Source organism: Periplaneta americana, chromosome 7 (genome assembly GCF_040183065.1).
Source record: "Periplaneta americana isolate PAMFEO1 chromosome 7, P.americana_PAMFEO1_priV1, whole genome shotgun sequence".
In the NCBI taxonomy this organism is placed as follows: Eukaryota; Metazoa; Arthropoda; class Insecta; order Blattodea; family Blattidae; genus Periplaneta; species Periplaneta americana.
In genome coordinates, this window is record NC_091123.1 from 111,525,058 (window position 1) to 111,549,247 (window position 24,190).

The 24,190-nt window shown below is 34.7% G+C and overlaps 1 protein-coding gene across 13 annotated transcripts in view; it reads left to right on the forward strand.

Moving 5' to 3' along the window:
* The window catches only part of LOC138703364 (pecanex-like protein 1), a 255,059-nt gene that overhangs the window by 123,588 nt on the left and 107,281 nt on the right, over positions 1–24,190 (forward strand). For all 13 annotated transcript variants that reach the window (XR_011333137.1, XR_011333138.1, XM_069831164.1 and 10 more), the window contains 2 exons: positions 7,951–8,253; positions 21,673–22,092. Coding sequence is in view for 11 of the 13 variants with exons in the window: in XM_069831164.1 (XP_069687265.1) it covers positions 7,951–8,253; positions 21,673–22,092 (723 nt within the window). In the remaining 2 variants the exon portion in view is untranslated. The remainder of the gene's footprint in view (positions 1–7,950; positions 8,254–21,672; positions 22,093–24,190) is intronic.

A 24,190-nucleotide genomic window follows, 5' to 3' on the forward strand; every position in this document is an offset into this window, starting at 1 on the left:
ACACTCATTAATCATGGCCGGAATAAATTAGACATATTGAAGCGCACAACAATATAAAACAACAAGTTGACAAATGTCTAAAGGACACTGAAAACGGGTGAAACCCAACAGGAGGCAATGACTGCTAGATTTTGCAATGCTGGGATCTATTGTATTTCTGCCACGCGGCTAGGGGTTGAGTAGAGGATAGGGGTTTATGAGGGATTACCAATTCCAAGAAGAGAGGCCGTCATGTTTTCGAGTCAAGTATATACATCAATATTCTCAATTGAAAGTCAACTTATAGAAATGTTATTGTCTCTGTGCATATGACAGTTGTAAATTTAATTGCATTTGTTCAAATACATTATTGTGATTTTTTGTATATTGTGTCTTTGGAAATTTTTGTTGTTAATGTGTAATACATTTAATGGGTATTAAGAATATATAAATATATATAGTAAATTGCCTAAGGGTGTTTTAATTTCAACTTTCAGCCCTTCTTTGCTGATATTAAGTGAAAATAATACATTTAAGGAAGGAATTATTATTCCCCTAAGGATGTTTAAAAGGCATTTTACTATAGTTGATTTTAATTTTGAGAAAGATTACATAGACCTTCAATAAAAAACTTTTTAAACAATTTTGGCTTTCTTTTATGTATTTTTGTGTGCTGAAGTCAGAAATTACATAAAAAATGGCACATCACGCATCATTTTTATACACAACTATATTTTATGTTTTATAATATTAATATACTGGTGATTTTATTGCACCATAATCCAGTGCTGTAATGTAAAAATTTTGAACTAACTTGTTGATGAGCATCAGAAACATAATCTAGAAGGCTGTGTGATATAGAAAGTGGAAGTCCTGAAGAGTTTACCAGTTTGAACGCAGTGATTTAATGAGAGATTTAGGATTACCTAAGGAAGGAGCTGAAGACTTACGCTCCAGTTTAAAAGAAATTAATTTGCTGACATCAGGAACATTTCATTAGTACAGGAGAAGAGAAGAGGAAATGACTCCCTACTTTTCACAAGAGAGTGCCTTAGTATACTGCATTGAAATTCCTGATTTGATACAAAAGTTTAATGTTCAGTATAAATTGGATGAATGGAAACTTCGATCGATTCCTTCAAAAGAAGTCTGAAGGCAGTGATCAGTGCTTTTACACAATGGCAACAAAGTATGTTTCGTTACTTGTTGGTCATTCAGTACACCTTAAAGAAACTTATGGGAATCTTGAACAGGTTCTTACAAAGATAAAATATAAAGATCATAACTGGTTGATCTGTGATATAAATGGGACTGCAGAGCAAGAAGCAGTCATTGGGAACAAAAACACTGGCTTTAAAGAACATCACTTGAACCTCACACAAGAAGAAAAGCAACAAACGCAACTTCACCATGAAGAAACAAAGGCGGGATAATGCATTTTACTAAATATGAGTTGTTAATTATGACAATCTAATAGATTTTGTAAAATATACCTTTAATATTTGTCACAGGACATGTTTCACTTCATCCACTTACTGGTGGAATCAAAACAACGCCAATAGATTCTATGAGATTCCTCACTAATATTAACAGCATCAAAATGACAATAGAAGAAAAAGCACTGATTCAATATGAAAAACTTATCAGATTACCAGGTAACAATTGGTATTCATACTGTCCTGTTTGTAGACTGAAAACTCAAAAAAGTTTCATATCTATTGTTCAAGAATTAAAACAGAAAATCAATATCCCGAATTTAAAAGAAAACTTACAAATTAAACCAAACCCTTTAACTCTATTAAATATAGAATATAATCTAAATTTAACAGAAGAAATACTGAAATCAGAAGTAAACACTGAAATGCTGAAACAATTGTCTTTAGAGACAATTAATATTAGGTACCCTCCACAAAACTGGCTTCATTTATACACCGACGGATCCTTGATCTCCAAAGAACAGGTGTTACTTGCTGTCTCTTCTCACTTTATAGATCTTTTGGATATGGAACAACAAGTTTTGATGGTGAAATCATTGCAATAAATGAATGTCTCAGGAATCTTCTATGCCACATCAATAAATTTAGGAATGCAGTTATATTGTCAGACTCCAAAGCAGCTATTCTATCAATAGTCTCTAAACACACACCTTCATCTCAAACAGCAGAAATAACTAAAATGCTCTCTCAATTATTATCACTCAATAAAAGAATTGCATTCCAATGGATACCATCCCATTGTGGAATCCTGGGAAACGAGAATGCGGATGCTTTAGCAAAGAAGGACAGCACTGCTACTTACAGACCTGTTACTAAATCTACGTATTACTCTGTGATGAGATTTATTAAATCTACAAACTTAGACTTCAACAAACAAAATTTGATAACTCAATCCCAAGGGAAAAAATGGAACTCTCTGCATCAAAATCCATAGTTAATTCCCGATTTACCACGAAAATCGTCTGTAGCTGCATTTAGATTGGCAACAGGCCATGATTGTTTGGCCAAACACCCGCATAGAATTGGAATATATCAGTCCCCTAACTGCCCGTTGTGCAACTCAAACCAAGAAATGGATTCAGAACACCTCAAAATCTGTGCTTCAGTGGCTAGTCATGATAATATCTTTGAAAAATATTGGAGTGCAAGAGGTCAAATGACTTTATTGTCAAACGCCTGGCATTAGAAAACAACACTTTTCCATATTACTTACTTACAACTTACAAATGGCTTTTAAGGAACCCGAAGGTTCATTGCCGCCCTCACATAAGCCCGCCAGCGGTCCCTATCCTGTGGAAGATTAATCCAGTCTCTATCATCATACCCCACCTCCCTCAAATCCATTTAAATATTATCCTCCCATCTACGTCTCGGCCTCCCTAAAGGTCTTTTTCCCTCCGGTCTCCCAACTAACACTCTATATGCATTTCTGGATTCGCCCATACGAGCTACATGCCCTGCCCATCTCAAACGTCTGGATTTAATGTTCCTAATTATGTCAGGTGAAGAATACAATGCGTGCAGTTCTGTGTTGTGTAACTTTCTCCATTCTCCTGTAACTTCATCCCTCTTAGCCCCAAATATTTTCCTTAGCACCTTATTCTCAAACACCCTGAACCTATGTTCCTCTCTCAGAGTGAGAGTCCAAGTTTCACAACCATACAGAAGAACCGGTAATATAACTGTTTTATAAATTCTAACTTTCAGATTTTTGGACAGCAGACTGGATGATAAGAGCTTCTCAACCGAATAATAACACACATTTTCCATATTTATTCTGCGTTTAATTTCCTCCCAAGTGTCATTTATATTTGTTACTGTTGCTCCAAGATATTTGAATTTTTCCACCTCTTCGAAGGTTAAATCTCCAATTTTTATATTTCCATTTCGTACAATATTCTGGTCACGAGACATAATCATATACTTTGTCTTTTCGGGATTTACTTCCAAACCGATCGCTCTACTTGCTTCAAGTAAAATTTCCGTGTTTTCCCTAATCGTTTGTGTATTTTCTCCTAACATATTCACGTCATCCGCATAGACAAGAAGCTGATGTAACCCGTTCAATTCCAAACCCTGCCTGTTATCCTGAACTTTCCTAATGGCATATTCTAGAGCGAAGTTAAAAAGTAAAGGTGATAGTGCATCTCCCTGCTTTAGCCCGCAGTGAATTGGAAAAGCATCAGATAGAAACTGACCTGCTGTATGTTTCACTGAGACACATTTTAATTAATCGAACTAGTTTCTTGGGAATACCAAATTCAATAAGAATATCATATAATACTTCCCTCTTAACCGAGTCATAAGCCTTTTTTAAATCTATGAATAACTGATGTACTGTACCCTTATACTCCCATTTTTTCTCCATTATCTGTCGAATACAAAAAATCTGATCAATAGTCGATCTATTACGCTGAAAACCGTACTGATGATCCCCAATAATTTCATCTACGTACGGAGTTAATCTTCTCAAAAGAATATTGGACAAAATTTTGTACGACGTCAACAAAAGTGATATTCCTCGAAAGTTACCACAGTTGGTTTTGTCCCCCTTTTTAAAAATAGGTACAATTATGGACTCCTTCCATTGTTCTGGTTCGCAACATGCATTAGCACTTTTAGCAATGTGAATGTAGCATTATTGAATCTAATATGGAACACTTTTCCATATTAGATTCAATAATGCTACATTCACATTGCTAAAAGTGCTAATGCATGTTGCGAAAAAATTGTACATGATAGAGAAAATCTGAGCTCAGCTTGGGATTCAGCATCCCAAGAAACTATAAATGTAGCATAAATTTTGAGAATAGTTTTTATGGTCCTTAATTTTGGAGGTCTGTGTTATTCTAATTTGGTAATATTTTAAAACTGTGCAGTCAGTGCACAGCACTAGAGTGAACACTATCCACTTAAAGTTGGTTTTTTTTTTTTTTTTTGAGATTAACAACCAGTTTGAGGGGAGGTTTCGACGTGAGTTCACTAACAGTTTCCTTTATCAAGAAATTGGAAATAATGATATTGCTTTATCTCATATATATATATATATATATATATATATATATATATATATTGGGGCATTCCATGTCAAATCAACACAAAAAAGTGGACTTTTCAACCCGACCACCTCAGATTTTCATTAAATTTGGTAGGATGGTAAAGAACCTTAAGTTAAGTAATTATGTAAAATTTTAGCCCTCAATAATGCACGATATCCTTACAGCAATTCTGTCAATACGAGAAAAAATGTAAAAATGTTGCATACTATGTCAACAAAAATAATTCATAACTTCTCTTCTAATTAAGGTAGAATCTTAAACTTGGGCTTATTTTAAAGATAAGGGATCATACGTTTCAATAAAAATAGGTTTGCATCAAAGTAATGAATTCTTTATTGAATAGTCACATGAAACACATTTTAACATTGAATATCTATAAATGCGGGACATAAATTATTTCGCGAAAAATGTATGTTATAGAGGTAAGAGTATTCTTCCCTTGGTGTAAGTTTCATTTTGGAAACGTTTCAGGAATATCAGTAAAAAAATATATCAATGTATTGGTTTGTAGCACTTAACCCCGTCTAACACCAACATTGCATGCGCACGAGTTCCTACTTGTCTGATAAGCTGCGTCATCGATCTGTCAGGCCGTCATGAGTGGCAGTTTATACAGTCGTCAATTTATACAAAATGTGCAATCTGTTTCAAGTGCAGAGTCGTTAGTTTTCGTAGTATGTGGTAGTTTTGTGCGATGTAATGGAGTCGCGTTTTAAGTTATAGGCCTATGTTTGCTGCAATCCCTTCGAGAAATCAGAGCACTGTAATTAGAGGAAAAATTTAAGAAGTGTTATATCGTGGATGCTTAATGTATTTCCTGATTTAAAATAGGAACAAAAGGTGTGCGCTATGTGTAGCAAAGAAGTAAAAATATAATATGATGCTATTACGCAGAATCCTCATAATGACTGTAGTAATGAAGAATACGTTGACTCTACAGCAAATGTAAGTTCATTAAATACAAGTCTTTTTGACCAAGGTGTGTTCCTTATTAAACAAGAAAGGCTACAACAAGAGAAATATAAGAGACAGAAATTTGAAAATATTGTAAAAGACAAAGTCTTCGATATAAAGATGCCGAGGAACCAGGACCTTTCTGATTCTGAAATGTTGTCTCAGTTGCAGGAAAATTTTCAAAATTCAGGTAAAAGTGAGAAAATCACCATTTTAACACTACTACCTAAAAGCTGGAGCGTAAATAATATAAAAAAAGAGTTTCTTTCAGCTTTCGAATACATAATTCGGAAAGTCAAAGTCCTGGCAAAGGGAAAGGGAATTTTGTGTTCACCAAATCCGAAACCTGGAAAACCCTTGCTCGTGGCTGTTGCCGGTAAAGTTAAAGAATTCTGTTGTTCTGACGAGATAAGCAGAATGATGCCTGGTAAGAAATATTTGTTGTGATTAAAGAATCAGGGAGTAAATCACATGAGCAGAAATTAATTATATGCAGTGTTTAAAAATTCTAACCCTGACCAAGAAATTGTATTCTAGCTGGAGTTAGTGGACTATACTGTCTGTGTTTGTGTCCTATCAGAATGTAAAACTTATGCCGGAAGCAATTTATTAAAGTTTCAGGTCTACGTGGATTTCAAGAAAATTTTTCTTTATACTTTCCAACTTAACATTTCTTGGCTACTATGGTATGCAATCCTCCTCATTAAAAATTGCTTGTTCAGGAAATGGACAGAATGTCCTGAACCATTCAAAATAAGAGAGGGTTTAGAGAAATGTTTCGTATAAAACTGCAGTGAATCAGTGATCTACAAGCAGTGGATGACGACTGACCGATCAACGCTTGGGACTATAATGAAACCCACAGACAAATTTTTCGACTGTCTCTTGGAGAAACTTGGTGATTTACTGACTCACTCATTTATATCATCTGAACAAAGTAAGTTTCTAAGTGATATGAAGTCATTTCTACAGCCATGCCTGCTTGTTGTGTTATGCGACTCCACTGAAAACTATTATTTCGTAATCCAAGATGAAATTCAGTCATATCACAGGACTAATGTGCAGACAACCATTCATACTTTCGTAATATATCATAACGAATCGTTATCCAATACAGTCTCTATTAAAAATCTGGTAATAATTTCACACTGCCCGAAATATGACACTACAGCTGTACATCTGTTTCAAAAATGTCTAATGGAGTCATTAAAACAAACATCTGTAATTCACCACAATTATTATGTATTTCTCCGATGGATTCTCTGCTCAGTATAAAAATAGAAAAAAAAATTCCTGAACCTCACATTACATGAAGAAGATTTTGGATTTCCAACAAAATTGCATTATTTTTGCATATCACATGGCAAAAGAGCATGCGACGTTGTTGGGACACTTAAAAGGTTTGCGGCTTGTGCTAGTTTGCAGAGACCATCCGATAAACAAATAACTACACCTAGGGAATTGTACGACTGGACAAGGCATCATCTCCCAAACATTAATACTGTTTATGTGACTAAAAAAGGCTATACTGAAGAGGAAAAAATGCTTGCTCTTCGGTTTGCAAAATCCACCGCAGTGCCTGGAACACAAGTTTCATACAGTCCTGCTGTTTAGGATGGGTATTATACTTGCTAAGCAGTTTTAAAATGCAGTTGAAACAACGCAGCATCCTGTCTGGAAAGATGATCAGGCTATTTCATCTCAGCAATGAAAGGTAAGCATTTCTTACAGAACTTCAGGTTTAACAAAATCCATGTGACAATAATTCATTTCAGGTAATCATTTAAAAAATTCGAATTATGTACTACATGTTAAATTACATAGCGACATTCAAGAATATGATCAAATATAATTAAATACAACGAATGTGTGTGACTTAATTATCGCGACTTATACGGTTAGCTTACGCTTGCTGTGACATAATTTTTATCTTTATAACCTATGAAGATTCCAGGTTGAAACTTATCAGTTCATTATATCACTAATTGAGGCGTACTATATATTTTTTTTTCCTTAAAATAGAACCTCCTCATTTTTAAATATGAATATATGATTATTGTTTCACCATGTTTTTTTAGTGTAATTGAATACATGCAGAAAACAATATAATTAATAAAAACTATCACATATTAAGAATGTATCACCCAATTTTTGTAAATTTATCTGGAGACGTTGAGATATATAATTTTAATTGAAGCGGCGTGCTTACAAAAATGTGATTTTTCTTCATGTTTGAAACGGCACTGACAGAAAACGAAAAGCACAGGACATATGAAACTCGGTAGTTTTAGTTAGTGCGGCAGGTCAAACAAACCCTCAAATTTTGAAATAAATCTGAGTCGGTCGGGTTGAGTGTCTTGTTGATTTGATATGAATGACCCTATTGTAATAAAGAATGCATTTGAACATAATATATCACAGTTGAAAATATAACATTACTAATTCATTAATATCCTTCACAGGTCTAGACCTAACCGTGGTGGTGACTCTTTGGCTCCTACGAACCTTCCCTCTGCAACGTCTTCCTCTGTCCCATTGGCAGCTCTGGCGTCAGTCATGGCAGGAAGTGGTACTGGAACCCATATAGCAACATCTCATGATGACACATCTGAAGGAGCTGTTCATTGCTTCCGAGATGAACATGGAAACTGGTTGAGTTACACATTTGCAGAAAAGGGAACAGGAACAGCTAACACAGGTGTCATGCCTATTGCAGCAGCTGCTGCTGCAGCGGCCAATGGCAAACTTCTCACAACACTTTTGAGGTATGAAATTTTGTTATGTGTTGGAATTGCATGTCTCATATTCTGTGTAAGATTTAAAGACTACTTGAATTGAAGGGTTCAGAACTATAGTGGGCCAAGTGCCATTTACTAAAACTGTAGAAAACTAGGGTTAAAAGTGAGTTATTACCATAATTCAATGGAAACATATAGTAAGTAATATAAAGTATACATATTAAAACTAAATGATATGTCAATCTTCATTAAACTATATTATTCACTTTACTTTAACCCTTGCTTTCTCCATTTTTAATAAATGGCGCTTGGCCCACTGTGGCTCTGAACCCTTCAGTTATGAATTCTTACTTCTTTATGGTCTTTGTGCTTTGTTAAAATTTGACGTTCCGAAACTCGATTGAATTTTGAATACATACAATTAATTAAAGGCATTGTTTTGATGTTAATAGAGGAAAATGGTTTAATTCTCCATACTATTACAAAAAATAGATTAGAAGTGGTTTTTTATATTATATGTTTAATCTTATACATTATTACAGAAATTTTGTTTTAATTTGTATTCTAGAATTCTGAATATTTAGGTTTATTGTTATTGCCATTTGATTCGTTTTAGGTAAGAGATTTTACAGAACTTTTAGGTCTGGATGACAGTGTTGCTGCCGATTGTTGTTGTTGTTGTTGTTGTTGTTGTTATTATTATTATTATTATTATTATTATTATTATTATTATTTTACTTGGTTATTTAACGACGCTGTATTAACTACTAGGGTATTTAGCTTCGATGAAATTGGTATTTGGCGAGATGAGGTCGAGAATTCGCCATAGATTACGTGACATTCGCCTTACGGTTGGAGAAAACCTTGGAAAAAAACCCAACCAGGTAATAAGCCCAAGTGGGGATCGAATCCACTCCCAAGTGCAACTCCGGATTGGAAAGTAAGCGTCTTATTCAATTGAGCTTTGCCGGTGGCTTATTATTATTATTATTATTATTATTATTATTATTATTATTATTATTATTATTATTATCATCATTATCATTATTATTATTATTATTATTATTACTATTATTATTATTATTATTATTATTATTATTATTATTACTATTAATATTACTATTATTATTATTATTATTATTATTATTATTATTATTACTATTACTATTGTTAAGGCTAATTGGAATTTTCCGGTCTCTAATTGGTTCAAAAACCCTGGTAGAACGGATATTTGAGGACTCAATTTCAAAATGTCTCTTGTTCATCTGATAATGAAAATAAGCTTTTTGTGTCCATGCATATACAGAGTTTTCATTTCAAAACTTCCAGTTTAAATACCAATTATTTAAATTGATTCAATTTAAACAAAAAACACTTCAATTTAGATCATCATCATCATATCCCTCACATATTAGACCCTACAGGATCTGTTACGGTCTCATGCCAGCGCTTTCGTGGTCTTCCCAATTTCCTCTTTCCTCTTGGTACATAAGTAAGAATCTGTTTAGGCCATCTAGTGCGATCCATCCTTTCGACATGTTTTTTCCACTGAAGTCGATATTGTTGAACAAAATTAACTATAGGATCCATTTTGAGTTCCTGCAATATGTCCACATTTTTACGGTGTTCCAGCAAAGAGCATTCTGCTGTTCGTCTCATGAACCTCATTTCCGCTGTCGTCAGCCTTTGCTCATCAGCTTTTCTGATTGTCCATGCCTCGCTACCGTAAGTGAGGACCGGTCGAGCTAGTGTTTTATATACCTTTAGCCTTGTATGTTTCTGAACATGGGATGATTTGAAGACGGCATTAATGACGCCAGTGATTTTTATAAATTTAGATATTTTGTTTGACATATCTTCATCAGTGATGTAAGAGAGGTTATAACCTAAATAGTTAAATGAGTTAACACATTCAATTAAAGTATTATTTATCATGATCTTACTTGGAATTGGGTTCTCTCCCGAAAATGCCATGACTTTTGTTGTCTCTTTTGAGATTTCCATATTGAAATCAGAGGCGATTATTTGCAAATTATAAATGGCTCTTTGTAAAGCATCCTCTGTTTTAGCGATAATAACCTGATCTTCGGCAAACATTAGTGTATTGAGAACTGTGTTTCGATTAATTTGAATTCCAGCATGATGACTTTGCCTCCAAATGTATAAAATATGGTTCATATATATAATAAACAACAGAGGGGAAAGACCGCACCCTTGTCTAACACCTTGGTTGATGGAAGTCCAGCTAGTAGTTCCGCGTTCAGTTCTTATGGCAATTTCATTTTGTTGATATAAATTATAAATGGAGAGAATGATTTGGTTTGGCACATTATCATAGCGTAAAATCTCTAAAAGTTTATTTCTATCAACTCTATCAAAAGCTTTTATGAAATCAATAAAAGCTAAGTGGGTTGGAATATTAAATTCTCTGTGCTTTTCAATTAAAATCTTCATGGTGAAATAGCTGGTCAAATGGTCAATTTAGATATTGAGGGGAAAGTCTGAAACCAAGCTTAATTGAATTTTAGATTTCACCTCCCACCCCCAGTCTCCCCCACTTTGAAATTTCAAATTACATCCGTATATTTTTATACTTAAATATGAAAGAGCATGCAATTGTTTATACACCTCATTCATTTGTTTTCGTATCTTTTGTTCTCTATTGTCGCCTGGCAACCTGTATTGTTGTTATTGTTGAATAGAGCTGAAGAGAATAAAGCTACAAAGATTTACTGAGCATTTCATTTAATAGTTATGTTTGTATATTAAATTATTTTAAAATGGTGTATATCTTCAAGAGAGAACATAAATCATCCTTATGGCCAGTTTTTCCAAGTAATGTTTAATTTGGCTTAACAAATGTTAAATTAACAGCTGGTTTATTTTTAACGTTTTGTTAAGATTTTTTTCATTTTTCCAACATAATTTTGTTTAAAATAACCAACACTTAACTTTAACTGTCGTTAATACTATTCTAACTACTCAACAGCAGTTGGTAATGATTTTGCATATGGAAGACAACTTCTTATTGGCTGATATTATTATTTAAATTCTGTACTGTAGAGTAAGTCATGAAACATGTCTAAAATCGTAACATGTTACAGTAGCCATGATTCATACAGTACAGAGAGTTGATAAATGAAAGTTGCATTGACTACTATTGAATAATAATAATTATTATAAGTATGGTTATATTTTATAATGCTAAGTATGAATTTCTGTTTAGAAAAATCTCAGCATTATGACCACCAGGTGATAATAATTACACGAATGTGTGTGTAGTCAACTGTACACAAAACCCCGGGGAGAATTCTGTACCATATAAAATTCTCTAATTCAGGTCCATGTATAAATTATATGTAATTTCATCCTAAAGAAGCAATTGCTGCTGAAACATTTTATTATTTACTCACTGCGTATTTTGAAGCACTATTGACATCGGCTATAGTTGAAGAGCCAGTGACATAGAATCTAGAGTTAATAGTAGCTGGTGAATTGGAACAAGTGGCCTATTTCTGTTTGTAGGATATTCAAATCTGACTTCAATTTCTTGCCACGTTGAGATCGCACATTTCCTCAATATTAAATGGGTAATAGCTCAGCATCGAAATAAGCGTCAGTATGACTTATAAAGATTATCTTCCCTGTATTAATATTCCAAAATATCTTTTAAATTATATATTACCAGTCTTATGGCTGGTTTCACAAAGCTTCATTAAGGTTTTAATGATTCATTAATGTATTTACTGGTTCATTAAATCATTTTTATATCTCACCAAGCATCTTTAGCCTCACGAACCAGTAAAACTATCATTAAATTTAGTGATAGAAATTTCCTTCTTTAAATTTTTAATTATTCATTAGTTGCAATATAAAATGGCGGAACGTTTCGACGCAGAATTGTTATATCTGGAACTGCTCAAAAATTAAGAGTCAAATGGAGATAATGTTAACCATTTAAAAACCGATCATTTTGAAAATTTGAATGACAAAAAAATTCACAAAAGATACCGCGTCACGAAGATCGTGGTACCGGTACTCAAAATTTTAGAAGAAACTGATCATAGGTTAGAATATCATAAAAACGGCTGAGACAAAGCTGAAACTAGTCAACTAGGTAACATACAACTGAGTTTTATTTTAAGACATGAAAGTGATTATTATAACTACATACCGGTACCTAAGAAATATTAGTAAATTAATACATAATGTGCATTTGAAACATAACAAAACTTAATTGGTATATTAACTTTCATTTATTAGAATTATATTATAGCTAGCGATAAGATATGTTTGCACTGGCTTTAAAACAGAAGCGAAAGAGCTGGATTCTTGGAATTTATAATAGTTTTCTTTCTGATGGAAATTTAATTTTCCAGCAGGATAATCACCCCGCGCATACCGCCATAAACGTTCAAAGACTGTTCACGGAAAAGCATGAAAAAGAGGAGGATTGTCAAATATCGAGACATCCCACCTCAAAATCCAGATCAATTCTGGGATCAAGTTCTGGCTACCTGGGAAGATTTTGCTAAGGACCAGAACTATTTCCGCGATCTGGTGGACTCAATGCCCCGAAAATGCCAGGCAGTGAAAGACTCCGGTGGCATGTGAACAATGTATTAGATCCACATGTGTATTTCTTTTATTTTCTTTAATTTGTTTATCTTTGTTTTATTTCGGGAAGAAAATTGATCTCCCAAGAGTTTTTTAAATTCTCCTACTGGAGCCAGAGTTGCGAAATAATTCATTCCACTACACAAAATTAAAAAAATGAAGAAAGGTAACATGTATAAAAATTAGTTACATTAATAAAAAAAAAAGTTGTCACCGAGAATCGAACACGGGCCTCTGGGATGGCAAGCCAACTCGCTACTGACTGCTCCATCGGAAAGTCATGACGTAACTAGCGTAACGAGGCACATATAGCTGCTCGGTTGAAGTCTACGGAGACAGCGCACATATAAACGTATTCGTGTAAATATTTTAATGTTCAGTACTAGTTAATGTTTCATTTGGACTGATTTACTGAAGCTTGGTGAAACCGGTCCTTACTCTAAACATTCCTCAAAGAGAAACATAACATGTTATTTTCACAACTTTTGTCTGAACAGCTGTGGTGTTATCCACCTTGTTTAACTGTTTGTTAAATGAGTTAACGGCCTGAAATCCTACATTTAAAGTTAACAAACGGTTAAGAATCTGTTAAGCCAAACTGGTGTTGGACAAATGGAAAAACTGTATTTAACAAACTGTTGAAGGTTTAACAGTCGTTAAGTGTTCTAACATTACATGGACAAACCGGCCATTAATGGTTAAATTTAGGAAATTACACGAAATAAGCTGTATTTTCATTCTACAATCCAGCGTTTCTCAAACTTTTTTGAAGTGAGGACCACTTTTTTAAGTCAGAACAGTTCTGTGGACCACTTTACTCTTGTTCGCTTAGAAATCAAATTTATCATTTTTGTAGCATATTTTAATACCAATATACTTATATTTTAAAATAGAATTAATTAATTAAAATTAATTTAATTCAATTTATTTTTATATTAGCATTAAGTGAAAGTGAAAGTGAAAAAGTGAAAGGTGATTGCCATGTGTCATTTCCAATCTCTGAGATTTTCAGCTATAGTGTGATACGCAGTTCGTCTGAATTTTATTTTTTTTCTGTCTTTTTTGAAGGACCACAAGGGCAGACCTCGAGGACCACAGGTGGTCCATGGACCATAGTTTGAGAAACGCTGCTGACAATCAATTGATAATAACAAAAATACAGATTGCCAGGCGACAATAGAAAACAAAAGATGTGAAAACAAATTAATGAGGTGTATAAACAATTGAATGCTCTTTCATATTTAAGTATAAAAATATGTTGTTGTTGTTTTCTAATGCCAGGCGTTTGACAATAAAGTCATTTGACCTCTTGCACTCCAATATGCAGTTAAATGGCAAGTTGTAGCCGATTTAAGTGAACACCATATTTTAACGTTTTGGTGGCTACTTCATTCACACACAACCCCCAGAATGTCTGGAGGACCACACCTGCTGTTGGTCGACGGGTCCATTGGACCTAGCTGGGAGGGCTTGTTGATCACCAGCTTTCCCTCCTCAAGCCACTGGAGGACGATTTTAGTGCCATAGCAGGTCAGCACTAGGAACAGAAAAGTAGAAAGAGGAGGAAGGAAAGGAAAATGAACCCCTAGGCCTCGAATGCTCTAATGCCGTTGCGATTTGAAGAAAGTAAGAGTTCAGTCAGAGGACTGGATAGGAAAGGGTAAAGAGGGAATTAGGTATTGGATAGAGGAAAATTATACCAAATTCAGTCATTAACTCATCAAGCTGACCAGTGCTAATGGATGAGTAGCCCCTCCCTTTAGTTCAGCTCGTAAAATTATGCTTACTAACAGCTGCACCACGGGAAGGTAGGGATGGGACATTGGGTATTTGTCCAGGTTGGTTCCTTTAAGCTTTCAATGGGAAGGATTAATGGCTCTCCCCCCTGTATCCGACAGATACTCTTTTGCAGCCAAGTATAAAAATATAAGAATGCCATTTGAATTTTCAAAGTGGGGTGGCTGGGGGTGAGGGGTGAAATCTAAAATGTAATTATGTCCGGTTTCAAACTTCCCCCTCAATGTCTAAATTGACGTGTTTTTTTGTTTAAATTGAGTTCAATTTAAATAATTAGTTATTTAGACTGGAAAGTTTTGAAATGAAAGCTCTGTATAACTTTACATACAACTGTCATTATTTAGCTTCAGAACGTCCTCTAAACCACTAAAATCTTCGGTTAAAAGTGACTATTGGATTCAAGCTTACTCTTATTAACAGCAAAAATTGCTACAAAATTTTTGTTACAGCTTTGGAGTAACAGATTCTCATATTTCCATTTGATTCTAAATGCACCCAATCTCTTTGGTTTCATGTCTCTTGCAAAACTGGTAAGATATTTTAGACCTAAAAACATTTTTCGTGATTTCCCACAAAGTTATTGGAATGGACAAGGGTTGTTTTGAAAATAAGCTTCTCATTTAATCATTGTGGTGAATTTCGGTGAAATCTGGAGGGCCTGATTAGCCAAGTCCACCCTCCTCACTTCCCTCTTCATAAGGTTCCAACAATTTGTTACATTATAAGACACACAAAAAAAAAAGAAAATAGAAATTGCATTGTATGAAACTAACAGGCGAATCTGTGTGTTGTTAGTACAGGTGGGACTCGAGATGTGCTCCTTGAGCATTCCTACACCACATAGCCATACATAATAGTGAATGCGTGGCATTTGCAATAGTGGCAGGATGATGTCTTATGTGGTCTGCAACACCATTAATGTGTCCCAGTAATTGTGCCTGAGTTCAACTTCTGTTTCATATACAGTAGAACTTGGTTATAACGACATCCAAGGGACCTTGAAAATTATGTTGTTATAAACGAGTGTCGTAGTAACCGAGATTCATATTATCAGTCTAGTGAGGTGGAAAATGAAAAATAATAAACATACTTACTTACTTACTGGCTTTTAAGAAAGCCGGAGGTTCATTGCCGCCCTCACATAAGCCTGCCATTGGTCCCTATCCTGAGCAAGATTAATCCAGTCTCTACCATCATATCCCACCTCCCTCAAATCCATTTTAATATTATCTTCCCACGTAGGTCTCGGCCTCCCCAAAGGTCTTTTTCCCTCCGGCCTCCCAACTAACACCCTATATGCATTTCTGGATTCGCCCATACGTGCTACATGTCCTGCTCATCTCAAACGTCAATAATAAACATAATTAGGCTTATATTTTAGATTTATGTATTCACTTTTAAGCATACCATAAACACAATAAAATACACATACAATTATTATAAATACAGTATTCTGTATTAAAACAGTTTGTTGATTACTCACCAAACTTATTTACTGAGGAGTGAAGTAATCAGTCATTTTACTCTGTTGTCTCCTACTTGTCCAATATACTCTTTCCTATTAAATTCTATGTTCACTATTTCAGTTGCAATTTCACTGCTCCTTCTCCTAGCTTCATACTCCCTCCTCTAGCTTCATAGAAATGTTCACAATTCTAATGGCTTCTAAAGTGTCACTCACTTCTTTTAGTGGCCATACTGCGTTAAAATGCGTGCACTTAGTGAAAACTTCCTGTCGAAACTGATCTAATACCGCATGAATTCAGGCAGGTTACAATGGGATGGGGAATCTGCCTGCATTCCAGAGGTCTATGATAGAAGGGAACAGTAAAGGATTTGCCATATTTCAGCAAAATATTTCTTAAAATACTCTGGTTCTTAGAAAATTGTATTCCAAACTGAGGTTGAAAATGACGTTATATGCGAGGTAGACGCATATATGTTTGTCGTATTAAGCAAGGTAGAAAAGCATATGTCTTATGGGAAATTAGTTGGGACCACAGAATTTTGACGTTATAGGCGAGGTGTCTCACAAAACGAGGTCGCTATAACCAAGTTCTACTGTACCATTTTTTCATGTAACCCCACAAGTAATAATCCAGCAACGTCAGATCTGGAGACATTGGAGGCCAGGCATGAGATTCATCACAACCTATCCAATGATTTGGATATTGTTGGTTTAGACATTCCCTCACTCATTGGATGAAATAGAGCTGTTCACTATCATGTTGAAAGTACATGGTATGTCTCACTGCCAAGGGGATGTCCTCTAATAAGAGTGGTAAGTCGTTTGTCAGAAACGCTTCATATCGTGCCCCCATCAGAGTCCCATCAATAACAAAAGGCCCAAACAGTTGATCATTGAGCGTCCCATACCACACATTTACTTTAAATCTTTGCTGGAAGTTCCTCATTCTACCCTGATATGGATTCTACAATGCCCAAGTGTGCGCATTCTGTGAATTGAACATTCCATCCCTGATGAAGGTTGCCTCATCTGTGAAAAGAATGTTGCTGATTAATTGTGGATGGGCTATCATCCATTTACAGAATGTCAGGCAACGAGGAGGATCTCCGCGGTTTAGGTTCTGCACAAGGTTATCATGATATGGATACATACCCTCATCTTGTAGTATGTGCCAACTGTAGAATTATGAACTCCAAGGCATGCAACAATCTGATGTGTGCTTATCCGTGGAATTTCATTTATGATGTCAATAACTGCAGGCCTTAAGTCTTCAATTCTTTGTGTTGTAATGTAGGCTTGGAATATTTCCACGTTCAGCTAAATGACGATATGTACATGTAAATACTCCTGGATCTTGCTGCTTTTGATCTGGAAACCATATCCAATATTCTCGTGCAGCAGCAGCAGCAGCAGCATTAACATCACACACTCCATAAATGAACACAATATCAGCTTATTCTTGATGAGAATACATGAACGGCATTTTCACAATCACCAAGCACTGATAGCCCTGCACAATACAACAACAGACTGTACTGCACAGTGGTGGTTACATGCTCAATGACTGTCTCTAGGGGATGTCTCTGATCACTATTAGTGGAGCGCTTCACATAGTCTAATGTTCGTAGTGCTTGGTGCCACAAGAAGAGCTGGATATTTGCAAGCCATTATCTTGTTGTTGTTAGTCAACTATTCGAAGACAGGTCTGAACTTCGTGACACCATCAAGGCATCACTCATGAGGCAACTAGGCCAGGAAATAATGGAGTTGGGTGGCCAGTTCCTTTCTCCCTATTATCTTGTTAATGGTTAAATTTAGTATATGGGGTTTACTAGATTATATCGCTGTAGAATGAATCAAGGAATACATCCCTGCATTGTTGGGAATTTAAGTTCCGAACACTCTGTATATTGATGAATGATTTATGACATAAAATCTTGAAATCATACATGAGTGATAGGTTGTGTTTAAACATACCTTCACTCTATTTATTTTTATGTTCTTGACGAGGAGTTTCGTCAAAATTCCGTAACTTTACATCCCCATGCTAATGTGTCATATGTCTGTCAGTTTGAAAATGGTGGATATTTCTGGATGGTTCCAAATAAATAAGTACAGTTCTTCATAAGAGTGTGTCTTATAATTGAAAAAGAAACATTGATGTACTGGTATATAAAAAAAATTGAGATGTTAAAGTATAGACAGTAGGAACAAGTGTCCAGTATTTTGCATTTCAATTCCTAAATGCAATCTTTAATACTTAATATTCATGGCCAAGCAACTAGCATGTCAGCTCTTCATGTGAGTAATTGGTTCAAATCCTAGGAAATCTTAAAGTTGAATTTATGATGCATAAGGACAGTGTTTCTCAGTTATCCTAGAGTCAACGGCAATTCGGAAGGCAGTAGTCTGCTAGCGTTTGTGTCAAGAGAGACAGATAGAGAGAGCAAGGCAGCGTACAACATTGCCACATCATACTTCATGTGCATATGCAATAGAAATAGCGCAGGAGGGAATTTAAATTATCAAAAGACAATAATGACCTTAGCCATTGGTTACTATAAACATGATATCAAACATAAACTCTTTCCTTCACTAACAAAATTCTTTGCACGGTTCTCTGCTCGTCAATGTTTTTAAAATAATTATACACCTCAAACAATATTTTCCACGCCTGTCTGTGAAGTATTTATCTTTTTACACTCTCTTCTTCCATTTATTTATCTTACATACACAAGTAAATGTTAGTTTTACTTATTCAATGTATTGAAACACTAACACGTAAACAAACGAACTCGTGAAGTACTTGTTACAGACAGATTCCGATTTGTTCTACTGTACAAGCTTGTGACGTCACATACTAGAAATGCTACGGCGCATATAGCAGCCAACCGCCTTCCGAACTGCCATCTAGTGTAGTCTAATGTATTAGATTCACCTTCATACTGTGGAAATAATGTTTAAAATATCAAAGTAACCCATGGTGTCAGTAGTTTGTTGTCCTAGGAGATAAACACTTAGGAAAGAGAAAAGAAGAGGATGAATATTTAAGCACAAATAAACATTTTAACTACTCATAAAGATATTGAAACATTATTTTCTGTCTTTGATTCATGATCAGATGCTTGTATGATATGGTGAAGAGAAAATAAACACTTTATATGCTGATATGCCTAAAATTAGATTATTGATACAGAACATCATATGAAATCTAAATCATTTGTTTATAGCTGATCTGGACAGTGTTCATTTACGTTTTATTACATTTTAATGCTTTGTACATTGACACAAGAACATCTATGTATATAATTTGAACTGGTAATGGAAATTACGGGAAAACGGCTGAAGGGATTTTAATGAATGACCCATCATTTTGAAGCTTGGCATCCAAGGATTTTCAGAAAAGTAGTAACTTTCAGTGAAGCATTAGTTTTTCTACATAATTTTCCTATTTTCCAAAATCCATCTTTCGTCAGTTTTGAGAACTAGATAGATATTTATTTGTCATCAACATTTATATTAGTTATGGTGTACCACAACTTATGTATACGGGTTTCACCATAACTTTCTATTACATATACCTACAATTAGCATGCAATCCTGACAGCCTGTTAAACTCATAACTCATCTACTCTCGCTATTAACTTAACTGCAAACAGTCAATTTCTTCTTATTGATTTTAAATGTTCACCATCTGTTCATTCCACACGTACGTTCCTTCCAGCATTCTAATCTTGCTAACTAAATTTATATATAATTCCATCTTTCTACATTACATCTAACTCGTAACACTTCACCCGGTTATACTCATTGGGATCTTTTTTCTACCTAATACATGTCATAATCTTATTGAATCATGACATGAGTATCTATTTCACTTTAGTTTGATCAATCATTTCTTAACCACAATCAACACTCAGAAAAAACTATAGAAAATTGTAAATACTATCACTAAGATCATCTTTCATAAACTTCACTACATTACTTTCTAAGATTTACTTCTTTACAATAAACTTCAATCGGTAACTATATTTATTAACTAGCCACTTTTTAATTTCCCAACATCTTTTTTCAATTTTATAACTTCCTAACTGATCTCTATATCTGTTATCCCCTAAACACATTTTCATCACACTAAAACACTATTTACGACATTAAATCACCAAACTTCCTGTTGTAATTTCATTCAGAACTTTCATTGTTTTGAGAACTAACTTAATGGCACTTCAGAATAAAACAAAAAAACACATTACAATAAACAATATTACATAAAGACCATGACCTGCAGGATTGCTGACATATTTAGAGTTCAGATGGCTCAGATTCTCTGACATCGTAATGCCAATATGTCGATCTTCATTTGTGTAATTTTTTGACAATGTATAAAAACTTCAAGACTTACAGGTCTGATTCTCTGGTCTATAGTTTTCTGAGTGCAGTTGTGTATTGGATATTAAGAACTACAGAACTTAAGAATGTTTGATGACATTATTACCATTAAAAATGAAGTATTATTATAGTTATGTGAGTAGGCTATTTGTCACTAATTACACACATTAATGCTATATTGATAATCTGAAAGTGAAACCTTTTGGGGTTTTATGTAAGGAGACGTAGAGAATATCTTAAATTAGATCTTAATTGCTATAATTTACTGAGTAACGGCTATACAGTATACATAATATATGTTACTGAAAACTGCAAAACTTACGTAAGATAACAGTATTGTTATTAAAAATGAAATATTTTTACAGTTATTAAATTAATGAAGTGGTGTGGTGTAAGTCTTTTTCAGATATATAATGACGAGCGGTGTAGATACTTACATGTGTAATTCTCTAATTTTCCTAGGATTAGTGCAGTAATATGGAAGATGCATAAATACTTGAGTCATGTGTCCTATTTTAGTTGCGTCTTTAAACTACATCAAATTAATTTAATATTATTCCTTTGGTTTAATCGATTGGATCTGTGATTGCTGCCAAGCATATCATTTTTTGTAGGGAGAACTCAAAGAACTGAAGATGAATGTGTTCAAGAAAAAGTATTTGGCATAAAAACATTAAGAGGGAAGCTTTTTAAAAGAGATATTTTTGACAGGGTTACACTTCATTTAAATGTTACATATGCATTATGATCGAAGTAAATAACTTTCAAAATGTCTGGTGATCTTTCTGGAAAATAAATCTGGAAAACTTTTATTTGAAGGATTTGCAGCACATACCACTAGTCTTCATTTTAATCTAAATATTTTGGACTGTAATTTTCCTGTGACTAATGTAGGCACTGACACAAGATTATCTTCATATCCAATACAAATTATTTTACCAGTTTAGACAACATTCATTGTTATTGCAGCTCAATGATTTCATGCTAATATACTTAAAAATTATTTAGTGGTACAGAATATTTTTACATGAAATGTAATTATTTTGACTGCCTTTTGCCTACACCTGATTTACACAGTACATCATTCATGTTCTGCTACAGTTCAAGTATTATGTATGTTGAATTTGTAAAAACAGATGGACTTCAATTTCTGCTTCTTATTTTATGATTTCCAGGCAACAACACAGTCATTTGAGTGGAGGTGGTGCAGACCTTTCAACGTGGGACAGCAACATTTCTGCTGGGGGAGCAGACTCTCTTTCAAACTCTTCCATGTCCATAAATTCATCTGGGCTTACAGTGATTCTGGATCGCCAGAATCATTCAGGTAGTGCTGTACCTCCTGGTTCCAGTTCTGGTTCGTGTTGCCACCATTCTTCTGGTCAGGCCACCTCATCCAAGGGCGTTTTGGGAGGAGGAGGAGTTGCTCCCATCCCTCTTCTTCCTGTTGTTCCGTCCACTTCTTCGTCGTCCCAGCTTCACCCAGGTGGTGTGTACATCCTGGAGGCTGTTGTCCCTCCGTCCTCAGCTGGCAGTCAGCAGCGCAGTCCATTCCACATTCTGGCTGACATGCACTCAGCTGTTGAGAGGAACAGGTAAGCACAGGATTTAATTCTTGTCTGCTTATATTTTTGCAGTGTCATTGCATAAGGTATGAAATGTACTAAAAATTATGATTTAGTTAGTTTCAGCTTTTAAAAATAAGTCTTGATTACACACTTTTAATATTTCATATCAGTTAAAAGTTTAGTTAATTATAATAACGATTTTCTTGTATCAATATAAAAAACTAAGTGGTATATTATCTAGTTGACTGGTTTAGAATTTAATTTCAGTCACCCTCATTACTAGTGAGGTCCTCGCTTCTTCTGAGGATGATTGAAATGAAAGTTGAAACTAGGCAACTAGGTAATATACCACTTAGTTTCTCATATTAACACAATAAATTCATTAATATAATTAACTAAATTCTTAAGTTTTAAAAATAAATTAATAGTTGTAATTAAAAACAGACATTTGAGTTTCATTCTACTATTTACTTAAAAATAATAACCATATGAAATATGTTCTTGTTGATCTAATGTGAGGGATTTTGATTACATTAATTTTTTTCATAGCCAACCAGTGTAGTTTATGCATCTTCTTGTCAGGTACACACACTTGTTCAGCTCCGGACTTATGTTTGCTGTTTAATATTTTATTAGTAGAACAGAATTTGCATAAATTGTCTTTCATAAATTCGAATCTTTGCAGCTGTCCTCCCAAGCAGTTATGTCTTGTAGCTGGTCTAAAGTGAGCCACTGCTTCCTTTCTGGAAGTTTGTTGTATGTCTTTAACTTTTTTCCTTAATTTGGAATAGCTATTGTTTTGTACCTACTTATTTGTTGAGTGTATCCCAATATTTCTGTTCTATATTGACTTTAATGCTATTTAGTTTTTCGTTGAGTATGCTGTGCTGATTTGGATGTCAGCTACGCACCTTTTTAACTGCCTGGTCAGTTTTCCCATTTCCTGCCAGTCTTATATGGGCAAGAAATCCACTGCAGAATAACTGTTGAAATGTTGTTTTTAGTAGTCCACATGAAATATTATATGTTCAATAGAACTCTGATTATCTGTTATAATAAAGGGTGAACAGTTAATAAAAAAAAGTTGGATAATCCATACCATATCTGTTTTTCATGTACAAATTGCACAGTACTGTATTTCGAAGTTCCTGCCGTAATGTAACCAGTGCTATCTTCTTGCTATACCTGTATATGATTATGCTGGATAGTCACTCGATTCAGCTGTATCTCCACTATGTTGTGTGACAATAATAATACAATACAGTAAAATGTAAATGGCAGTTTTTTATACTATTTACCTACTGTACACAACTTCCTTATGTCAAATCCTTTGCTTATGTTTTTGTGAATAAATCATTCACTTTTCACTCCACCTTTACTTTGCTTAGTTTGATTTTTATATTCATATGTACTTTTCTAATGGAAAGAATGTTAGGAAATAGAATATCATCTTAGTTGAATTATGAAATGGTTGTAAGAGAAGGCTTAGTTCTCGGTGGCAACCCAGTAACTATTGTAACTTTTTTACTGACAACAATGTAATTTTATTATCTCAACAATAGGATTTTCTCTCCACACAGTAACATAGCATTCGTTAGTGCACTCCACTGATGACAATGACAATTTACTTGGACTATTACGAACAACAATGAACTGTTAGTCTTAACTAATATTTACAAAGCACTATTTACAACACAGAACGGTCAGTTCTCAGTTCACAGCTCTTTTGTCTTGGCTAGTTCTTCTAGCTCAGTCACTCGAGTTCACAGTATCTCGAACCACAGACCTTCAGAGACAGTCCACTGTACTCGAACTCAGGTCCCTCCAACTGCGGTCCACTGCACTCGAACTCAGGTCCCTCCAACTGCGGTCCACTGCACTCGAACTCAGGCCTTCGGATGCTGACACAGTTGCGGACGCACACTCAAGTCGAACTCCGGTACACAAGACTGGCTGGCTTGCTCTGTTCACTTGCTTACTCACTGAATGGCTGAATAAACTGAAAAACTGCTCAAGTTCGCTCGCGTTTCTTCTTTTATAGCTAAACCATAGTTACGAGAAATTTCTACGGGTGTCCTGAGATAGCTCTCTCGAATTATCTGGATATCTCCACTTCGACGGACTC